We start from the raw sequence: 22,660 nt of genomic DNA, 5'->3' as shown, positions 1-22,660 counted from the left end.
CATCCAAAATCATATAAGATTTTCGTAGTAGCATCAACGCTTCAGATTTTCATGAATATATGAAGTACAAAATCAGATTTTCATACGGTTTTTACGTTGATGGCTAATTGAAGTATACTTTAAGAGGTCCTGAAGTTATCAGGATCAAAATCGGGGTATTAAGTTCAAATGAGAGGTGGCTCATATTACCCTGTAAGACCATATTGCCCCTCCTTACTCTACTTAGTGCACGCATCATGAAATATGCTGACTTTTAAAACATACTACAAGCGTGAAGATGCTGGGGTTGACGAAAGACGCGACCGCTCTTGAGTTAGTTTTCTGGTTGTCATCTGATTGGCCACCGTAAGTTCCACCGTGCTAATGCTGCATGTTGTCAGCGCGGGTTTTAACCAGTAAACAACAAAAAGCAACAGCGTGAGTACTGAGTGCCAAGCCAACTAGCAAAAACTTCCTACCGCCAGCCGCCAGAAAAATCACGCTTGCACTTCACACCACAAGCGTGAGAGCAAGCAAAATGGATCTCTCTCGTGGACTGATTTCTCTCTTGTCTCGCCATCCGCACGCTCGAACTGATCAAATTTGTTGATGTAGCAAAACTGTGCACCGGCCAGAGTTGACGCTTTGGCTACTAACACACTGGCATTTATAGTTCAAAAAGCTTTCTACCAATTAGGTCTCAGATCGCATGAACCTGCTATTGCATTTCATTTGCTTAGCAAAAATTTAATAATTGATAGGTGAAAATTTGTGTTGCAACCTATCAGCAATAGAAAAAACATGAAATGGGATAAATTTTGTTGGAAGAATTATTATAAAAGCAGTACATATTGTATGTGGTTTGGATGAACGAATTGCCACCTGTGCAGTGCACATGTTGCACATGCGGACGCGACGCCTCTAATCCAACGCTATTTTTACTTAGCACTGCATTTTTTTTTCAAATGTTTTTCGGGTGGCATAACCGTTTTGATATTCCATCAACCGAATGGAAAACACGCGGAACCAAAAACGAAGACGACAGCGAGTTTGAAATCACAACCTCTCGCGCACACATCCTTCTGCGATCTAGCAATATGGGACCTTTACGGTTCATTGCCTAATTCGGTTTCTTATTCACTTCACGGTAATATTTGACGTACCATATTTGAAGCGGGTCCAAACTTGACGTATTTTCTAATTATTTTATCATAAAACAATTCTAGTTCAGACTAGCACTCGAAAATTTATTGCTTGATCTCCATTTACATGTTATTGAGGGATTCCAATTGAAAAAAGTATATTTTTGATTAATAATAGGCAAAAAATAAAATTTATTTGAAAATGCATCTGCCAAGTGCGTCAATTTTTTCGTTCCTTAGTCAATGTGTTAAATATTGTTATTATTGTTAATCAATTTTCGTTAAAATATTGTGGACTTTCACAGCAATATCATCAACAACTGCCAATTATATTCTTCTTTTCAAGAATTGACGTCGACATTTTTCTATTTTTAAAGTTTAAGACATATTTTTGTATGAAAATCTTGTGCGTCAAGTTAGGCACACAATGTTCCTTATTATTTGCTATTTTGTTCAGCATATTTTGTTGGATCAAAAATAGGAAAAGAAATATTTATGACGCTTGCATTCAAAAAATCCGTCCGCAGAACAATCCAATGCTTTATGTTATCATATGTAAAGGGTCATCCATAGATTACGTCACGTTTTTAGTGAGACGAGGGGTTCAGGGAAACGCAAAGATTCATACAAAAAAATCGCACTTACCATACAAAAAATGTGGCCAAGTTGGAGAGGGGTTGAAAACGGTACAATTTAGCGCGGTTTATGGATGTTAATGTTTCAAGGAAGCTTCAATAAATACGTTGTTTCAATGGTTGGTTTAGTAAAACTTATAGGATATGGGGTGTCCATGAGATACGTATCACAAAAACGGGTGTCCTACGTTAGGCAGAAACACGAAAGGCGGAAACACATAAGGCGGAATTTCAAAAGGCAGAATTAACAAAAGGCGACTAAACACAAAAGGCGGAATCACGAAAGGCAGAAACACGAAAGGCGGAATCTCGAGAGGCGGAATCACATAAGGCTAATTTAAATTAGGCGGACTTTTTGAACCAGCAGAGCAAACGGCCGGCCGTTTGCTCTGCTGGTTCAAAAAGTCCGCCTAATTTAAATTAGCCTTATGTGATTCTGTGATTTGCTTTAACAGTAAAACCTCCATGAGTCGATGTTCCATGACTCTATAACGACTCATGATACTAAACCTAAATTTCATGGTTAACATTATGGTCCCCTCAAACAGTCTTTTACGGTGTACAATATTAAAAAGGTGATATATGGTAGTTGTACCAGTGATGGACAAACTCGTTTTCCATACGGATATTCAAAAAATTCCAGGGGTTAGGAACATTTTCCAATCTTAATGAAACTTTCACAACTTGCTTTTCACTACGATATCTTTCCGAGAAAAATATAAAGATGATCAAAACAAGTTACATTTTTGTGTTCCACGGTGCGAAAATCTGTAGTGGGACTGACATGTGATTACTCTTTTTTTTTAAGGCACTTTGTGCTCGTGGCCACTATTGTGCTGGACTCAGTTGATCTTGAAGCTTCTTTACCGATACAGATCTATTTTCAACTTATCTATATTTACATCTAGTTTCACTCTCTCCTACTTTTTTACTCTCACACCGAGCAGGTAGGAGAGAGCTCTGCTATTAGTGAGGCTAGCTGCCTGCGAAGAGGGTCAGTTTGTCTCCGTCACCATCTGATACTGACGGAGAATGGATGTGCTCCCCAAAGCACGGTCCTCCATGAGGCGTCTTCTGGTGGCTGGACGAGTTTTTTGTGGAGGGGCTGGGAATCGAACACATGACCTTCCGCTTATGAAGCGAAAGCGTAACCTCAAGGCTACAGACCCCCCCAATGTGATTACTTTTCATTATGGGACTGACTTGCATTCACGGCAGTATAACCATAACCATGTTATACTTTTCCTAGGTCATTCCTATCCACGTCGAACAAATTTGTATAAAAAATGATCTAGTTGTCCGGATGGTAATGCTACGATAGGAATGATGTCACATGTTCACAAATCAAATTTGAGTTTCACTAGTAAAGTAGAATAAAGAATATGACTTAATAGTTTTGTATTCTGTGCAGCTCTCCAACGCATTTCTGTTCCATGACTCGATGTTTCCATAAGCCAATGTGAACATTTGCGAGACAAAGTTTCAAATGAGTAATGTTCTAGCTGTTACGTCTGTTTTTCTGTGCCACAACATTAAGAGGAAAATAACCATCATCGTTTTACGAATTTTCAAAACCAGTTGTTTTGCTCAAAATTGAACCAATGCTTGAGAAAATCTATCCCTGCATTGTACTAGCTATCTGTAATGCGATGATAGATTTTCACGTGGATTGTTTTAAATTTGAACGAAAAAACTGGTTTTCAATTTTTGATGATTGCAGATGATTGAATGATGGATTCTTGAACCTTAAGGTCAAGATGAGTAGTGTGTGATCCTTTGACCGTGACGCTTGCTTCTGCGGGGGCGGGTGAAGCGGTCAAGCAGGATTAATCGTGTTTCGCGCGTAGTGCAGTGTGGGGGAGAAAAGTGGCGTGATTCGCGGGCCTATTTAGTAGTGTGTGATCCTTTGACCGTGACGCTTGCTCCTGCGGGGGCGGGTGAAGCGGTCAAGCAGGATTAATCGTGTTTCGCGCGTAGTGCAGTGTGGGGGAGAAAAGTGGCGTGATCCGCGGGCCTATTTAGTAGTGTGTGATCCTTTGACCGTGACGCTTGCTCCTGCGGGGGCGGGTGAAGCGGTCAAGCAGGATTAATCGTATTTCGCGCGTAGTGCAGTGTGGGGGAGAAAAGTGGCGTGATTCGCGGGCCTATCTAGTAGTGTGTGATCCTTTGACCGTGACGCTTGCTCCTGCGGGGGCGGGCGATGCGGTCAGAATCGATCATGTTACGTGCGTAGTGTAGTGAAAAAGTGTGTAGTATTTGTCGGTAAGTACAGTGCGGCGACGGAAGAAACAACATTACATCCGGGTAAAATCATTCATTATTATTATTTACTTACCTATTACCATACGAAACTAAATACGTGCCAGGGTCGAAAATATAATTTTCGATTCGGGAAGTGTAAAAATATTTCAGATATCCATTTGATATCTGGGTGTTTTTATGCGGGGCTTACTGTATATGAAAATGACCTCAGAATGTGTGTGTATTTACTGCCATTCTTGAAATGGGTCGTTGGAATTTCAGTAGAGCTACCACCTTTCATCTCCTGGGCTAAAATTGTCTGCAGATATAAAGATATCGAAGGGTGTCAATAAATACATGCATACAATTTTCTTCCATAAAAGCACTGCCGGTCAGTGGGAGGTGGATTGTTTACACACACACACACACACACACACACACACACACACACACACACACACACACACACACACACACACACACACACAACATTAAGGTCAAGATGAATCGAAGCCGAGCCTCAAATTTTCAAGAGCACAAATCTGGAGAACCGAATACCCGCTTGAGCGGAAAACTCAGCTAGTGACCAATCGATTAAGTTTTCAGCTCAAACGGATGTTTGGTTTTTCAGATTTGTGCTCCTGGAAATTCGAGGTTTGGCTTCGATTCATCTTCACCTTAACGCGAATATGAGCAGCTTGAATACCACTAGCAGCAATATTAGGTGAAAAAACAGTATATGTTTCAAAGAAGAATCAATTTCAACTGGCTCTTTAGTTGCTCGTGGCGCCAAACATATTCAAGGTGATAAGTTCAGAAAGAATAGCCGATGATTAAAAGAAGGAAAAATCCCTGATAATGTATTAGATATTTCTTTCCAAAGAATAGACTATGTCCATCTTTCGGGGAATGTTATTTTCGAGCAAGTGTCTTTCGGGCTAGTGACGTAGAATTACACGATATAAGAATGCGAAAATGACAACTTTGACAAAGAAAGCTCTGAGGTTATAACGGTGGAAATGCTCATTTAACTCAAGCTGAGAAGCAGACTGTGTCTCAGTGGGGGCGTAGTGCCAAGAAAAAAAAAGCGATGAAATTGGCTAGATTTCTCGAAAATTTAGCGCAAACCTAAGGCTGAACAGTCGACAATAAATAAAAGAAATAGAAACAGGCGACGGATATTTCACCTAACATCAACCTGGTGTGGGAAGATGTTTTTTGGTTATAATGGCTAATACGTACATATAAATTGAAAAACAAAAAAACACCGTTTTTCAAAAGTAATTCTAAGTCCGCTTAGAGATTTTGAAAACGTCGATATGAATAGGAACCTAAACAGCTCAGTCTAATTATCGTTTGGAAGCTTAAGTAAGCATTTTAAAATCATTTTGAACAATGCCGCCTTTTTAGATTATGCCTTATGTTATTTTCCGCCTTTTGTTACACGTCTAAGTTAGTCTGCCTTTTGAGTTTCCGCCTTTTGTGATTCCGCCTTTCGTGTTTCCGCCTTTCGTTAGGGTCCCAGGAAGCTTCAATAAATACGTTGTTTCAATGGTTGGTTTAGTAAAACTTATAGAATATGGGGTGTCCATGAGATACGTATCACAAAAACATACCATTTTCTACAACAATCCTGTCCTTCCACCCTACGGCACACTTTTTTATGAAACCTTCAAAAAATTGTATGATTCGTCACATCTTGCAAAACACCTGCTTCCACCTAATAACATGACGTACTTAATGGATGACCTCATATATTGCCGTATTGCCGTTGGTTCTACGCATATTAGTCCCGCGGTCCATAAGGTTTGCATAGAACATGGAACAAGTAGGCGTAGTTCACGTGTTATAAGTAATGAAGATTCTCAAACTACCATTTTTGAAATCGGTTGTTTTCGTTTTAGTTTTCAACCAATTTTTCCTGTTTTTGCAACTTCGTTCCCCGTTTCTGCGCAATGTTGTTTTCGAACCATTCGAAAATAGGGGTAGTCGGGGCGGTTTGACCAATGGGGTGGAATGAGCACCCCTTGAAAAATGCATAAATTCTTAAAATTTTAACTGAAATAACATGCAACCCCAAAGCTGATGCGGAAATGATGCAATAGGCATGTTATAAGTCAGTGTTCAAAATTCAAAGAAAAATAAATAAATGATGTTCGAATAAACTGGCCATATTGCCCCGAATGGCTCTTTTAAAATTCATCATTTCAGAATGATGATGTTTGACTGTTAGAATGTTCTTAAAAAATTATATCTTCTTGCATGGAGTGTTTATAAATACTAATAACTTTCAAGTGTAGTAACAACATAATTTAATATTTATATTATATGAGATTATTTTGCAATCAAAAATGGGGTGCTCATATCACCCCATCAATAAAAAATCGAATCGAAAAATGACAAATTTTGAAAAATCAATCATTTATCCGTGAACTTCATAAGACAAGGGAAATCATGCGGATCTAGTGTATTCATCTAAAAATTGTTGGAAATCATGCAAACATATTTTCATCACTTTTATCGACTTTTTCTTAAGGTGGCCAAACTGCCCCACTTTCCCCTACGTTTAACTAAACAATAATGCTTGACTATGGATTGAACTCAATCGTCGGTTTTTTTGCCTACACTTTTACTGACCGCACAGCAAAAGTACTACCGGATGACGTCTTTCAAAACTTTTTTCAAAAGTTCTAACTTTTATGTTCACTCTAAAGCGTTTTTTTTTTTCAATTAATTGAACTATTGTATATTAGAACTCTCGTATGTTTTAAACTTAAGCAATTATTTTTAAGTGCGTCAAATAAGGAACATAGTGCGTCAAATTAGGCACATTGAAGAATTGATGCGTCAATTAAGGATCCTAATGTGTTCCACAAAAAGTAATTAAAACATGAAGAAAAAAACGTTTAATATATTTTTACTAATTTTTCCCTAATTCTAAAATAGTTGAGCTAGCATAGCTTCAAATTACAACTTTTTTTTGTGTGGTATTCAGTTGGAGCTGCCTGACAGCTTAACTTGTCAAGGCTGAACCCTCGGTCTGGCTTTTGCCAAGTTTCCCCTCTTCTTCTTCTTATTCTTCTTCTTCTTCTTCTTCTTCTTGGCATTAACGTCCTCACTGGGACAGAGCCTGCTTCTCAGCTTAGTGTTCTTATGAGCACTTCCACATTTACTGAGAGCTTTCTTTGCCAATTTTGCCATTTTTGCATTCGTATATCGTGTGGCAGGTACTATGATACACTATGCCCAGGGAAGTCAAGGAAGTTTCCATTACGAAAAGATTCTGGACCGACCGGGATTCGAACCCAGACACCTTCAGCATGGCTTTGCCTTGTAGCCGCGGACTCTAACCACTCGGCTAAGGAAGGCCCCTCTACCAGCACCAATACTCAGACGGACTAAGCTATGGTGCTCACATGAACACTGTTTTTTATTCGTATTGTGACGTGGTAGTTTTTGAAAAAGACCCATTATTACCTTGCTTCTGAGAAAAGGCAGCATTGTGAAAATCAGCAGCCCCATCAAAAATTGTTTGAAATAGTATTGTAGTAGTGTCATTACTAATACTGTCTAGTCGAAATGGTTTTGAATAATTTGTCATTTAAGGTGATTATAGAACGAAGCCACACCTCAAATTTTCAAGAGCACAAGACATGAGAACCAAAAAACGCACCGCGTTGAAATTTTATCCCAGTGGTCCCCACCAGGAAGCATGCAGTTTGATTGATTTTCAACGCGAACTGTTGTCAGATTCTATAGTCTTGTGCACTTGAAAATTCATAGTTTGGCTTTGTTTTATAATCACCTTAAGTGCTATTTTGATTACTCCTGTCTTTTACGTAAGATTAGAATCTCAAATGTCAATTGTTTTCAAGTCTTAACAAAATTGGCTGTTTAGTAGTAGTCCTAGTTAATTTCGTTTTTTGTTGTTAAAAGTAATTGGTCATTACGTTCATATATCCTTAAAGAAAAGTCACTTTCCTTGTCTGTTCAACAATTTCTCGAAACTAGCAAGTGTACCCTAATGATCGATCTCAGCATCTTACTTTCAATAGTCATTATTATAGTGAATATTCAAGAGTAAAGTTACCTTAGGCTTCTATAACAATCTCCTACAAGATTCACTTTTCGGTGGCAAATGCAATGCTTCACAACGCCTACTTTCTACCTGTAAATTTTGCGAAAATGAAGCTGGAATTATATTGTTTATATAATTGTTACAAAAGAGGTACCATCAGTGCACCAGTATCCGCTCATGTTCCAGTAGCCCGCTCACGAGTTTTAAAAGTAAGATAATTGGAGTAAATACGCAAAAGATTGTCCACAGTATAATTCAATTTGTCGATTTGAATCGTCTAGTGGCTATAGTTTTCATATTTATTTTGTTTAAACTTATCTTTTTTCGGTGTGAGCGGGCTACTGGTACATGAGCGGATACTGGTGCACTGATGGTTGAAACTAAGCGTTAAATCATACAGTGCCAGGCCAACTCAAGACGCAAGATCTCTCCGGCAATCCCAGGGTCGGCTAGCTACTGGGTAATCAAGGGCTTTTCGCGAATACAAAAACTAACTCACGGGAACTTTAACGTTTCTTGGACATTAATTGAAAAATCCCTAATTGTGTCGTGTGCGTGTTGTTCTGTTATTTCCAATGAAGTGTAAATTTGTTAAGTGTAATCTAATCTAGTTCGTACCGGTACATACCGCTGCTGTTTGTTGTTGGGTGGACGAATGGCCGACACAACGACACCAATCCTGCTGTGCGGCCGGAACTCTCGCCGGAATGGCGAAGCGGGCGGATGTACGGGTTTGTACTGAACTCCCTTGACGGGCCAGCTGGCGTTGCTGGACGGTGGGGTTGCAAGCGTTTTCCCTCATAGACGATAATCGGCCGGCCGTGGCATGGCCACCTTGGAGGGCCGAGAGGGGAATCTCTTTAGTGATTAGGGCCGACGGCCCGAGATATTGGTCCTCTATGGAGGACAAGCTCCTTTACTTTTAGGCCGGGAAGCCTAATGGCTTCACGAGCCGAACCGTGTGCTGGACGACAGATCCGATGGTCCGAAATGAAAATACAAGACAAGAGGTCCTGAGCTAGGTGTCTCCCCTTACGCCCACTTAGCTCCTCCTGGGGAGTATTCTCACTATAACTTAACCACTGCACTTAGTTAAAATCTACGTCTGCAGCACACGGACGCCTGATATTGAAAGAGGCCGATTATTGGCAATGGCCGTTCTTTTCTAGTTTTCCCACATTCCGTCATTCTCTCCATCCCTTATTAACTCATTTCTCCAGCCATCTCTTGTCATTGGTAGCGAGGAGAACCATTCACAGCGGTACTGGACCCTATCACTACTGTGGTAATTCTACTGTTCTTACACAAGAAACGTGAAGGGTCCGACATTCAACATAAATACAAAACAAAAATCAACAATTTTGTAACCAACCGGTTACATGGTATTCCTTGTTATGGCAATGTAAAAACCATAAAATAAGATTGTCGCCACTTTTTTCTACTCAGTGAATCTACTAGTAATTTTCCTCAGAGTTATATTCCCTACGTCGTATATGATAACAATGTATCTAGCTAGCTAATAGTAAGAGTGGCTACGGATCATTCTGGTTAGCAAAAGGCAAACTGATCGTCGCGAATAGTATCAATGTCTACTTCGAATAGATTAATTATTTGAAATGGGCATCAATGCTATCAACGACGCAGAACGTCCGTTGGATCACATCCGAGATATTAGTGCATCTATGACATATAGATAATGACGCGGCTTTAAGCAAAAATGCCAAAATGTGATACCACCACTACAGGTTACGCCTTTGGTGCCCATGTATGGATTGTGCCCTCCCATCGCGGCAAGGTCCCATAACCAAGGGGAGGAAGCTTCAAATTTCAACAAAATTGGACAAATGTTTGAATTAAGAATTTTCTTAACCGCGTCAAATATGGTACGTCCACGGTAGTTGTAAAAGGGGACGGCCCTGGTGTAGTGTTTAGAACACACGCCTCTCAAGCCGAGGACTTGGGATCAAGTCCCATCCCCGAGATAATCACTTATGACGTAAAAGGTTATAGTGACGACTTCCTTCGGAAAGGAAGTACAGCCGTTGGTCCCGAGATGAACTAGGTCAGGGTTAAAAATCTCGTTAATAAAGATAGAAAAAAAAAGCTGTAAAGCTTTTCTATTGATCCCAAGTATTAGAATATTTCGGCACAACACATTTCACGCTCTTTTTTTTATAAATCATTCATTTTATTTAGCGTGAATATAATTGAAAGTGAACCTTCCTTGTGTGAAGAAATATATAATGCCAATCAAAATATTAACCTTCATGCGAACGGATATCGCACCTCCGCTCATCTAAACTCGGCTCCGACCGCGAAGACGCGGAAACCCTCGGCCCCGTCCCCGAAGCACTTTCCCATTGGCTGGGGGACTTTTCGGTCTCAGGGCTTCGATCCGTTCCGTACAGCCGGTCGTGGGATTCTCCTCGAAGGAACCCGCGTACAGTTCGCTGTTGAAGTTCGAGTTGGTAAGTTCCGGCCCGATGGTTACCCAACCCGGGCGAATGGTTGAATCCCGGCCAAATATGTGTAATCGACGTCTTCCCAAGCAGAAATGCTCGATAATGTGAAAGATTTCGATTGGTTTCTCCAAACTACCAAACTCTGCTTCTTCGGAAATGATCAAATCGATGTCGACGTTAGCATGGATGAAATCTCCGTCCGTAGAGCGCCGAACTGTCCCTTTGATTCCCATGAGGCAGTGTTCCTTTGTGCGTTGGAAAACCGCCTTGGGTTCGAGGATTTTCGAATGCCCCGGGGAATCGATGTTTGTTCGTATCCAGCAGATGTCTTCGCAGCGACGGAATCCCCACTTTCGGAGGCAGTTCCGGCCCATGTCCAAACCTTCGGAACTACCGCACCACAGGAAGACAAAACTGCGATGAGCGGCCACTTCACCAATATCCAAGGCTAGGATTTCATCCCAGGACCAGAAATTCCGCGGTGCTCCGGCTGCTACAGCTGCCCCTCCCCGAGCGTATTCCTCCAGAGGCGGTTCGATCAGAATTACGTCAAACTTCGTTCCGAGCGCTTTCAAATCGAAACTTTTGAGATCGGCTCTCAAGTACATGGGTGGAGTGGCCGTTTCCGAGATCAGCTCATCCTTTAGTCGGATCAATTCCCGTAGCTTTGGGTACTCCTCGAACCGATCGGCCAGTCCGACGTCCCGGATGAAATTCTGCGGCCGTTGACCGGTATCCACGAAATGCTGACAGTAGTCGTTGTGGGGATTCGAAGATTGCGTTCCCTGAAAAAAAAAATAGTTAAGTGTTAATACTGGCTAAGTGTGGCTCTGTCGTAGTGAGGTCGAAATGCTAAGAAGATTTGCGATAAGGTATTAACAGTTCTATTAAATCTCTATTCTTTATTTTGTATTCGTAGTTTATAATTTTCAAAAAAATGTATTGTCGGCGCGATAAAAACTTAGAAACAGTCTCTCGCCGAAGTTGAATTTTTCTCAGAATCTATTATACGATGGTAAATTACATGCGTAAATGCGTCCTGCTTCAGAAGTAGGGTATCTTGCATGGATAAAAAGAAAAATCCATTTTCGGCGAAATGTATTTTCTAACGATTGACCGAACTTACAATACCGTTAAATATAATTTTGATAGTTTTTATCAGCTTGACGTAAAAGCAGTGCCCTGTACGAATATGAGTTCGAGTCACTGGAACAACAGGAAACTTACCTTCAAAAAGGTAGACGAATCTCGGTAAACCATCCCTTCGGATTGCGACTTTTTCGAAGAACTGGCTTCCTCGTCATCGTAGCGCTGCGATTTATTGATTGGCGTGTCCTCGGCAGTGCCCAGAACATGTTTCAAGTCCTCCACGCTGGAAACTCCTAACTATTTTGGTAAATTACAGACATTATTGCTTGGAAAACAATCCCATTGAGAATCACCGTCAGCTTACCGTTTGGGCCAGCAGCTTCTTGCGCTTCTGCGACTTTTCACGTAGAGATTTTATGACGTCCCCCATCTGGTCTGACCGTTGAGGTATCTCGGGCACACTATTGAAACATGAAAACTATTCAAACAAATCAAATAATTTATAGTTTTGATTCGATCGGCACGCGTCCAGGCAGGACAAAACTGTAAACGAAACAAAAATCAACAAGCTGTCGCGGCGTTACCTGGCGTTAGCCAAGCACGTCAGCATTTGACAGTTCTGTCATCGCCACAGTTTTCGGATGCGATGGTTTGTTCGTTCCATGTTGTCTTGATCGTGGGTCAAGCGCACCGGAAACTCGCCGAAATGGGCATTCACACTTAATTTTATTTCGCTGAAAACCAACAAATTTTGCCTATTTCGTTCATGCTTATGCGTCGTATGCACCTGAAACGTAAAGGGCTCAAGTGAAATTTCTCCTTTTTACCGAAGTAATTTTGACAGCTGATCCAGTATGAGCGAAATGTCACTTTTACTTGCGGAATAATTGAGCAGCACATTTTTCCGTACGGAAAAGTGACAGCTCCATTTGATTTGTACAGCAGGCGTTACCGATGTTATGAAATCAGCTCTACTCCTCAGCAGCGTACAGCTCAAGTAATTTCGGTAGCGGAATCATTCCTTGACCGTTTCTTGTCCTATCCTTTTGCACAGTACTTATGATCAGCGTACCGGCCATTATTGTCCAGCAAAATATGTTTTTGTTTAACTTCCGACAATGCGTTTCGACAGTAGAAGCATTAACCTAAGAATGCTAATGTCGCTGCTGTTCGTGTGACCAACATCTAGTTTGCTGCGATGTGACAGGGTGAGCCCGGACCTCAAAGTGTCAAAGGCCAAAACAAATCATCCTCTTTTGCGTGGAATCGAGTAATTAATGAAAAATAACAATTAAAGGTAATAATTAGTTAAGTTTTATGACAACAGCGCCTCTAGCGTTTTACTACTAATATTTCTATTGTTTCGACCTTGTTCTTGATTGTTTTGACGTTTGATTCACACGTTCACACATAAATTATTTCACCGACCTCAGCAAAACTATTCGTCGAGAACCCAATAGCTGAGACTTCAGTAATTTTCAATCAAGGGGGTGGTCACTCTACGCACTTCAGTCGGCACAGTTGTGCCTTCAAAGCGCTAAAGTGCGCCAAGCGTGCCAAACGTGCTATAATAGTAGCACAGACAAACAGACGCGGTAAATGGCTGGGCATGGTGTACCATTGGTACCTCGCGTACCTGCAGGAATAAAATAGACCCCTTTGTGCGGTCCTTAGCCTCTTGCCCAGCAACTCCTATCCCTACCTCCTCGTGGTACTGGCCGGGGTACGAGTAACCTTGGGGAAGATCGGGTAACCAACCCCCGGTGGGAACTTTGGTCGTATGCTGACAGGGAAGGGGGGGTTTGCTTTTGCAAACCTGGAGCGTCTGTACTCCACGTTAGGAGCGGCTCACAACAGCGTCTGTTCCCCATGTCAGGGGCGGCTGATCATCGTCCGAGTGCCAGAGAAGGACTCTAAGCTAAACTGCGCACTATGGCCCTCCGAACATTTAGGGGGAATGGTCCTCCGGAAATCTAGGGGGTTGGTGTCAGGCCCTGCGAGCCAGCCGTAAAAACACATCAGCACAGGAACGTCAACGAGAGAATACGGACCGGATCAATCGGCAAAGACCACAGCGACGAAAATGGACTAGCGATTGGAAACTCGGTACGTGGAACTGCAAATCTCTCAACTTCATTGGAAGTACTCGCATACTCTCCGATGTACTGAAGACCCGCGGTTTCGACATCGTAGCGCTGCAGGAGGTGTGCTGGACAGGAGCATTGGTGCGAACGTTTAGAGGTAATCATACCATCTACCAGAGCTGCGGCAACACACGCGAGCTGGGAACAGCTTTTATAGTGATGGGTGATATGCAAAGGCGCGTGATCGGGTGGTGGCCGATCAATGAACGAATGTGCAAGTTAAGAATCAAAGGCCGATTCTTTAACTTCAGCATAATCAACGTGCATAGCCCACACTCCGGAAGCACTGATGATGACAAGGACGCATTTTACGCGCAGCTCGAACGCGAGTACGACCGCTGCCCAAGCCACGACGTCAAGATCATCATAGGAGATTTGAATGCTCAGGTTGGCCAGGAGGAGGAGTTCAGACCGACGATTGGAAAGTTCAGCGCCCACCGGCTGACGAACGAGAACGGCCTACGACTAATAGATTTTGCCGCCTCCAAGAACATGGCCATTCGTAGCACCTATTTCCAGCACAGCCTCCCGTATCGATACACCTGGAGATCACCCCAGCAGACAGAATCGCAAATCGACCACGTTTTGATCGATGGACGGCACTTCTCCGACATAACCGACGTCAGAACCTATCGTGGCGCCAACATTGACTCCGACCACTACCTGGTGATGGTGAAACTGCGCCCAAAACTATCCGTCATCAACAATGTACGGTACCGACGCCCGCCCCGGTACAATCTCGAGCGGCTGAAACAACCGGATGTCGCCAATGCGTACGCGCAGCATCTTGAGGCAGCGTTGCCGGATGAGGGCGAGCTCGATAGGGCCCCTCTTGAGGACTGCTGGAGGACAGTCAAAGCAGCCATTAACGACGCTGCCGAAAGCGTTGTCGGATATGTGGAACGGAGCTCAAGAAACGATTGGTTCAACGAGGAGTGCCAGGAGGTTTTAGAGGAGAAGAATGCAGCGCGGGCTGCAATGCTGCAGCATGGTACGCGGCAAAACGTGGAACGATACAGACTGAAGCGGAAACAGCAAACCCGCCTATTCCGGGACAAAAAGCGCCGCCTGGAAGAGGTGGAATGCCAAGAGATGGAGTTGCTGTACCGTTCTCAAGAAACGCGGAAGTTCTATCAGAAGCTCAACACATCCCGCAAAGGCTTCGTGCCGCGAGCTGAGATGTGCCGGGATAAGGATGGGAGCATCTTGACGGACGGACGCGAGGTGATCGAAAGGTGGAAGCAGCACTACGATGAACACCTGAATGGCGCAGAGAACACAGGCACAGAAGGTCAGGACAGCGATGGCGATAGCTACGTCAGCACAACGGACAGCGGAAATCAACCAGCTCCCACGATGGGGGAAGTTAAGGATGCCATTCAACAGCTAAAGAACAACAAAGCCGCTGGCAAGGATGGTATCGGAGCCGAACTCATCAAGATGGGCCCGGACAGGTTGGTCGCTTGTCTGCATCGGCTGATAGTCAGAATCTGGGAAACGGATCAGCTACCGGAGGAGTGGAAGCAAGGCGTTATATGCCCTATCTACAAAAAGGGCGACAAACTGGAGTGTGAAAATTATCGTGCAATCACCATCCTAAACGCCGCCTATAAAGTGCTATCCCAGATTCTCTTCCGTCGTCTATCACCTATAGCAAACGAGTTCGTGGGAAGTTATCAAGCAGGTTTCATCGACGGCCGCTCGACAACGGACCAGATCTTTTCCGTGCGGCAAATCCTCCAGAAATGCCGTGAGTACCAGGTCCCTACGCACCATTTGTTCATCGATTTCAAGGCGGCATACGATAGTATCGACCGCATAGAGCTATGGAAAATCATGGACGAGAACAGCTTTCCCGGGAAGCTCACAAGATTGATCAGAGCAACGATGGACGGTGTGCAAAACTGCGTGAAGATCTCGGGCGAACACTCCAGTTCGTTCGAGTCTCGGCGGGGACTACGACAGGGCGACGGACTTTCGTGCCTGTTGTTCAATATTGCGCTTGAAGGTGTCATGCGGAGAGCCGGACTTAACAGTCGAGGCACGATTTTCACGAGATCCGGACAATTTGTTTGCTTCGCGGACGACATGGATATTATTGGGAGAAAATTTGAAACGGTGGAAGATTTGTTCACCCGCCTGAAACGCGAAGCAACAAGAGTCGGGCTAATGGTGAATGCGTCGAAAACAAAGTACATGCTGGTTGGCGGAACTGAGCGCGACAGGACCCGCCTAGGAAGCAGTGTTACGATAGACGGGGATACCTTCGAGGTGGTGGACGAGTTCGTCTACCTCGGATCCTTGTTGACGGCTGACAACAATGTTAGTCGGGAAATACGAAGGCGCATCATCAGCGGAAGTCGTACCTACTATGGGCTCCAGAAGAAACTGCGGTCAAGAAAGATTCACCCCCGCACCAAATGCACGATGTACAAAACGCTCATAAGACCGGTAGTCCTCTATGGGCATGAGGCGTGGACTATGCTCGAGGAGGACTTGCAAGCTCTTGGGGTTTTCGAACGCCGAGTGCTGAGGACGATCTTCGGCGGCGTGCAGGAGAACGGCGTGTGGCGGCGAAGGATGAACCACGAGCTCGCTCAACTCTACGGCGAACCCAGTATCGTGAAGGTAGCTAAAGCTGGAAGGATACGCTGGGCAGGGCATGTTGCAAGAATGCCGGACAACAACCCTGTAAAGATGGTGTTCGCCACGAATCCGGTCGGAACAAGAAGGCGTGGGGCGCAGCGAGCTAGGTGGATTGATCAGGTACACCAGGACCTGGAGAGCGTGGGTCACAGTCGAGGATGGAGAGAAGCGGCCATGAACCGAGGGAATTGGCGAAATATTGTTGGCGAGGCTTTATCAAGATAATTGATGTAAAGCCAAATAAGTAAGTAAGTAACAAACAGACGTCACACTCTCATCATTGTCCATCGACCACCTTCTTAACGATTGATTCAAAAATATGGTATTTGGCCAATCCACCACCCGCAGCGCTCGCATCTTTTTTGTTCCCGTTTGACGTTTGCACACTACCGCCATCTGTTGGCCCGTCGGCCAAATACAATAATTTTAGCATTGGGCGCACATGTCCCCGTGACTATGATTTTGATCGAGATTTGTTCTAAGTGTTACGTCTGTTTGTCTGTGATAGTAGCATGCCATAAAATTCAATGAACTGAAATTACGGGAAATCGTTCTCAGCAAGCATTGAGATATGTAATATTTTTTCTTGTTTATATCTCGTTCTACAAATTGCTCCGAACTTCCATTAATCCTTCGGAAGTGCTTCTTAGGGGACGACGCTACATATTCCGGGATACGTTTCACATTATCGCATGCAAAACCTATGAGAAAAGCAGATTATACATGATACATGTAAGACTTCAATTTTAATATTTGGGGACTGGTCCACACAACTTCCAAGACAACACGGGAACTGCAATATCAAAGACACATTGCAATACGGAATGTTTACGGTTAGGTACGGGGACGTCGTTCAAGGGGAGAATTGTTCAAGTGGTGTGCAGAATGCACAGACATTACGCTTGGTCTCAAACCCTTTTCTCTCCGGAACCACCTTACGGTATTTATTTCCCAGATCTCCCTATAGGGCAAAAAATGTAATAATTTTCTACATGTGTATCGACACATCAATATTAGAACCTATCTCACACATTGAATTCATATAAATGAGATTGAATGAACCTTGGTATTGTGAATCAAAAATATGTGTGAATCCACATAGCAAAAATCTATATAGTTTCACACATAACGCATATATGGGAAATGAACCCGTGAACATCAACAACAAAAACGAGGAAAACAGATCGAGTACAGATCAACCATTTTGTAAAACGAGAACCTTTTTCATTAAACAAGTAATTTGGTGAGTTTGTCGAATATTTATTGAAAACTTGAGTACCTAATTATTTATTTTGTAGTTTGATCGTGAGAAGACGGAACCAAAGGAAGGATTCAAGGAAGGCGCCAGCGAAACCACCTCCTAAGCATTACAATGGCCATCATTCCCTCGCTTATACGAACAATCCCGCATCACCAGAAATTCTCCCGGTTTCTTTATTACTGGATCATAGTGACAAAATTATTCTCAGGAAGAAATTATGATAATTATTGTGATTGAAATGTGAATAAATGATTGTTTTCTTGTAATATCTGATTGAGAATTTGCAACTAAATCCTGAACTAAAATCTGAGCTAAAATCAATAATATTATTTATAAATTATCTTAATAAAACTCATGGTTTTCAATAATAATTATCATGTGAACTGACACATAGCTTCAATATATTTTGAATGAACTCCAGTTATTTGTTTCACACATAGTCAACATGTGTCGACACAAATTGCAAAATACTATGTGTGGAACAAATACCAACGATATGAGGAATTTTTCAAGTGTACATTTTTCCCCGTTTTTGCGCCTTTGGAATTTGCTATGGGCTCATTAATTTATTTCATAACAGTATTTTGCTATTTTGGACACCCACCCACCCACGCATTTTGTATGAATATTATTCAGTTTGTATATGGACTGTAACATCGTTCGGACACACACCCACCCCCTCAAGCGAAATTTGTGAATGGGCCCTATGAGTATATGACAAGGTCCCTGACGCTCTTTCACATTTAACTTTTATAATATGTTTTTATTCGGCACAAATTTAGTAAAGGACTTGACCAAAATCAATTCCATCACAGTTCTATGGGTTCTGCTGATTTGGTGCCACTCTAGAGGCCCGAACGCAATGACAGCGCAACGGCAACGGAAGCGGCATCTCGACTGAACTATCAACTAAGGCGACAAACGTGATGCTTCGTTCTGAAATAAGAAATTCATTAATGTTAAATTAATATATGGAAGGCGGTCCTTCTCAAACCGAAGCCCTAATGTCAACATTTTTCGTGTTTGATACAAGGAAAATAACTCAGAAAACTCAATGATTGCTATGATGGGAATTTCAGTTCAATGTGATTTTTATAGCAACCCACTTTATAACGCTGTGCCAGTCAGTGCGCCGAAATGTGTCACAGCTGCGCTGGGCACACTGCGTAGAGTGACCACCCCCTTGTTTTCAATATTGAATGCTGCAATTAACTTTTCCGAGATGTCTTCAAACTAAATTGATTATCAAGATCACAGCAAACGTCACCGAGATTTAAAAATATATTTATCAAAATTTTGATAACAGTTTTACCAATATTCGGCCAATAATTGGGTTTTTAGGGTTATTGAAATTGTTCCATTTTAAGATACATCGTTCAAAATTGACTTCAGAATAAAATAGGTAAATATAATACACCACCATCATAAAGTGTGCTAGTGGAGAACGAGAGAAATGTTACGAAAAAATGTTCGTTTACATCCAAAGATCAATTTTTCAACCCAAAAATTAGGTCATAATCTGAGAGAGACTCGCGAAGAGTAAAAATATTAACGTCATATGCAGCCCAGATTCCGCTGGCAAGAAACATCAAATACAGCTAGTCGTTTTAATTCATGAAAAACTAAAAAGTATTGCATTTAAAACAAATTGTTATTAAAATCCTCAGCTAGCGGAGCAGTTTTTCCAAAGATGGTGATAAATATAAACACTTCTTCTTCTTCTTCTTCTGCTTGGCATTAATGTCCTCACTGGGACAGAGCCTGCTTCTCAGCTTAGTGTTCTGATGAACCATAATAGCCATTTTCGGCGTTATGAAATATGTGGATAAAAACGTATGTATCATTCAGTGAATAGAATAAACCATTAATGTACAATATAACGTATTGGATACAATACAGCGTATTGTAATTGAATGTCGAAGCAATATTATTCATGTTTGGATATACAATTCAAAAACAATATAATATATTGTAACAGAACATTGTATTGTTTTTAATTGGTTTTATACCTTACAATTTTGGTCAAATTCCTATTTTCGCGTAAAACAACTGTTGCTTTTTTCTATGTAGCTTTGCTGAAAGAAATAAACAAAACAAGTTCAAAAAGCAAGAAATGTTGGGTGGAAAATATTCAAAAAGTCAAAATAAGTAGTTGAAATAAGTCACTTGACTAATGCTGACATGCAACCATGATACAGTTTTTTGAATTGTTTTTGTATTGTACAACAATACACGAATTGCTTATCAAGACAATACATGAACAATATATCATATTGTGTTTTCAAAATGTTTGTATGAGAAAATATCTATATTTGTATTGTTACGATACTTAACCACCCATACATTATATTGCAAAAATCTCATATACCATACAGTAAACTGTTCAAAACAATATTTTGTACTGTAATTGTATTGTCATTTTACAATATACTGTATTGTATTTCCAATATATTGAATGGTACTGTTTCAATACGTTATATTGTTTTTGTATTGTATTTTTTATCCGGGCCCTACAAGTTACAATCATCGAAAATATTCCTAGAAAATTCCGCAATCTTATCTTACATTGCTCATTTCATGGCTACAACAAAACATTCAAATCATTGTATTTTCACTGCTCAACATTACATTTGACAAATTCGTCAACCCTAAAGAACAATTTCGTTCATCTCAATACAGCAATCGCTTCACGAAAAGAACAACTATGTTCACAATAAACGACAATTTCGTCAGCTCTGAAGAACAATTTGGTTCAACTCTATTTGGAAATTTCACCACACTTTTCAAAAACAAATACAATTGGCAATTCGCCATCCCAAAGAAAAACGATTATCTTCAACACACGTTTCCATGATCCTCGTCGCAACTTTTATATCCTATAAATAATGAATAAAATAATATGTTAATCAGTCCACAGTTATCCCGTAGGTACGAACCAATAAAAGGTACCAGAGTCGAAAGGTATAATATTTTATATTACTTGACAGGATCCCAAACACAAGACTAGTTATTTCAAATGTCTACTACGTCTGCTGGCATGATATATTACTCAAAAGGCTATTTCTGGACAAACATTTCAAAAGGGCACATCGACATTGGTAAACATTGGCTTTGCAAGTCGCTGTTGAGCCCAATTCAACTCGATCACGCTCACTAATACCACTATCATGAAGAGCTAACATCAATCTATCGGAGAGTGTTGTTAGTTTGCGTGGGCAGGCAAAAAAGGGCTCAAAAGCATCGTTTCTGAAAAAAGGCTCAAGACCTCTTGGGCCCTTTTCAAATGTTTGTCCAGATTTATGCTTCGGTGTGATGCAAACGCAGTATCTTTTGCTGAGATGTTCGTGTGAGAGTTTGGACGGGTTGCGCTCGATTGATGTAATTACAGAGTGGAATAAGATAAAATCTCAAAGATCCCAAAAAAGTAGACCGTCTTCGCGAGTCTTGTCTCAAATCATAATCAATCAATTTTTGAACTATTTTCCATTGGCATAATCATTTTGAACCATTGTTCAAACAAATAGGGTCCTAAAGCCCCGTCCTAATTTTAGTGCCAAACGCTTAAGTTTAGGCCAAAAACTAATGTTTACTCAATTTTTTTTATGTTTTTCATTTGTTTAAGTACAAAAAAAAACATTTTTTATGTTTTTATGAATTTTGGCACACCCCTTGGTTTAAACTCAAATTTTGGGTATATTTTGTTTTCCGTGTCCCTTCCGAAATGTCAGATAGGAACAACCCCAGTGTTAAAACTAAAACCCCTGTGGTATTTTTGTCGACTAAGCGAACGTCAAACATGATCTCAAGTGTCAAGGTTCATTTATGGATCCAATTTTTAAATTAAAGTTTTAATATGATATATTCGTTATTAGAGCGGGAAAAATTGCTAAAGTAGTTGCAGTAACATGTTCTTTCGTGTTATAATATAAAAACAAGATTTCATTGAACATTTTAGGACCCTATTCAACCACTCACAAATAATCCGGATGTTTATAACCTATGTTGCCAAACACTAAACCAGATTACGTCTTTGACGTATACATAATCATCGACCGGATCTGTACAAAATGTGATATAAGTGCATTATTACGACATCTCAATTTCATCATCAAAGTCTAATAATTCGTGAAAATTCGCGTTATACTTCTAAATTGTAAAAACAATCGGATTTTGATACCATTCGATCACACCTCCCAACACCCACTGACTATGCATACATTGTCAAGATATCATAAAGCTTACCATTGTAAACCCGATTTTCAAAACGGCCGATAAAACACCTTTTTTTCAAATCATTTATTGGCCCCCTGCTCAAAACTCCATCAAACACACACAATAAATTTCGCAAACTGTCATTGGCTTTAGCATGGTGAGAGGCCAATGACCCGAATAAAAAATACTATATAGAAACCAAACATTATATTGTACACACTTAATTCAGAATGCCGATTCTCGGCTAATTTTAACCGAGATCCGCACAGCCGAGAAGTCGGCAAATAAATTACCTGGGATCTCAGCAAATAAAAGCCGAGTGTCAGTAAATCGTGCTTCGTTGCTAAGCAACCGGACAATTTGTTAGCTGAGTCACGGTTAAAATCGGGAAACCGAGATTCGCACAACCGAGCTCGTGAAAAAAATCTAAGTGTGTAACAGTACTATTCAATACAATATATTTCCAATACAATGTATTGTAAAAATAACAATACAACAACAGTCGACTTTCTCTTGTTCATTCGAAGTAAATTCGAATTACAGTCATCTCTCCCTTACTCGATTTTCGGTATCTCGATATCGAGTTAGAGAACCATAGTAAAAATTGGTTTTCATGGCTACCTCGATGGTCCCTTGGATAGCATTTGCACTGGTTTTGTGTTCTATAACTCGATACCTCCCTAACTCGATGGTCCCTTCAATATCGAGTTAGAGAGTTGACTGTACAACCTACATTTTTTCCTACATTTTTAATAGCTTTATTAACGTGTA

General features: G+C 41.3%; 1 protein-coding gene across 1 annotated transcript; it reads right to left on the bottom strand.

Annotated features, from left to right (window-relative positions):
- Nucleotides 1–10,239: 10,239 nt before the first annotated feature.
- On the bottom strand, nucleotides 10,240–12,221 carry LOC5573075 (methyltransferase-like protein 14 homolog). The gene is made up of 3 exons (XM_021846451.1): nucleotides 11,991–12,221; nucleotides 11,765–11,923; nucleotides 10,240–11,322 (listed from the first exon to the last, which is right to left on the bottom strand). Exons 1-3 carry the CDS (start codon nucleotides 12,054–12,056, stop codon nucleotides 10,372–10,374), a joined length of 1,176 nt encoding a protein of 391 aa, XP_021702143.1. The 5' UTR covers nucleotides 12,057–12,221; the 3' UTR covers nucleotides 10,240–10,371.
- Nucleotides 12,222–22,660: the final 10,439 nt, after the last annotated feature.

Source organism: Aedes aegypti, chromosome 2 (genome assembly GCF_002204515.2).
Source record: "Aedes aegypti strain LVP_AGWG chromosome 2, AaegL5.0 Primary Assembly, whole genome shotgun sequence".
Lineage (NCBI taxonomy): Eukaryota > Metazoa > Arthropoda > Insecta > Diptera > Culicidae > Aedes > Aedes aegypti.
The sequence above is the reverse complement of the archived record's forward strand: the minus strand, read 5'-3'. Positions and strand labels throughout refer to the sequence as shown.

Excerpts from the sequence above, each read along its gene's own strand:
- LOC5573075 (XM_021846451.1), bottom strand. The coding sequence starts at position 12,056 with ATGGGGGACGTCATAAAATCTCTACGTGAAAAGTCGCAGAAGCGCAAG. Across the intron at positions 11,924-11,990 it reads AGAAGCTGCTGGCCCAAACG|TTAGGAGTTTCCAGCGTGGA; the intron begins GTAAGCTGACGG and ends TTACCAAAATAG. Across the intron at positions 11,323-11,764 it reads ATTCGTCTACCTTTTTGAAG|GGAACGCAATCTTCGAATCC; the intron begins GTAAGTTTCCTG and ends TTTTTTTTTCAG.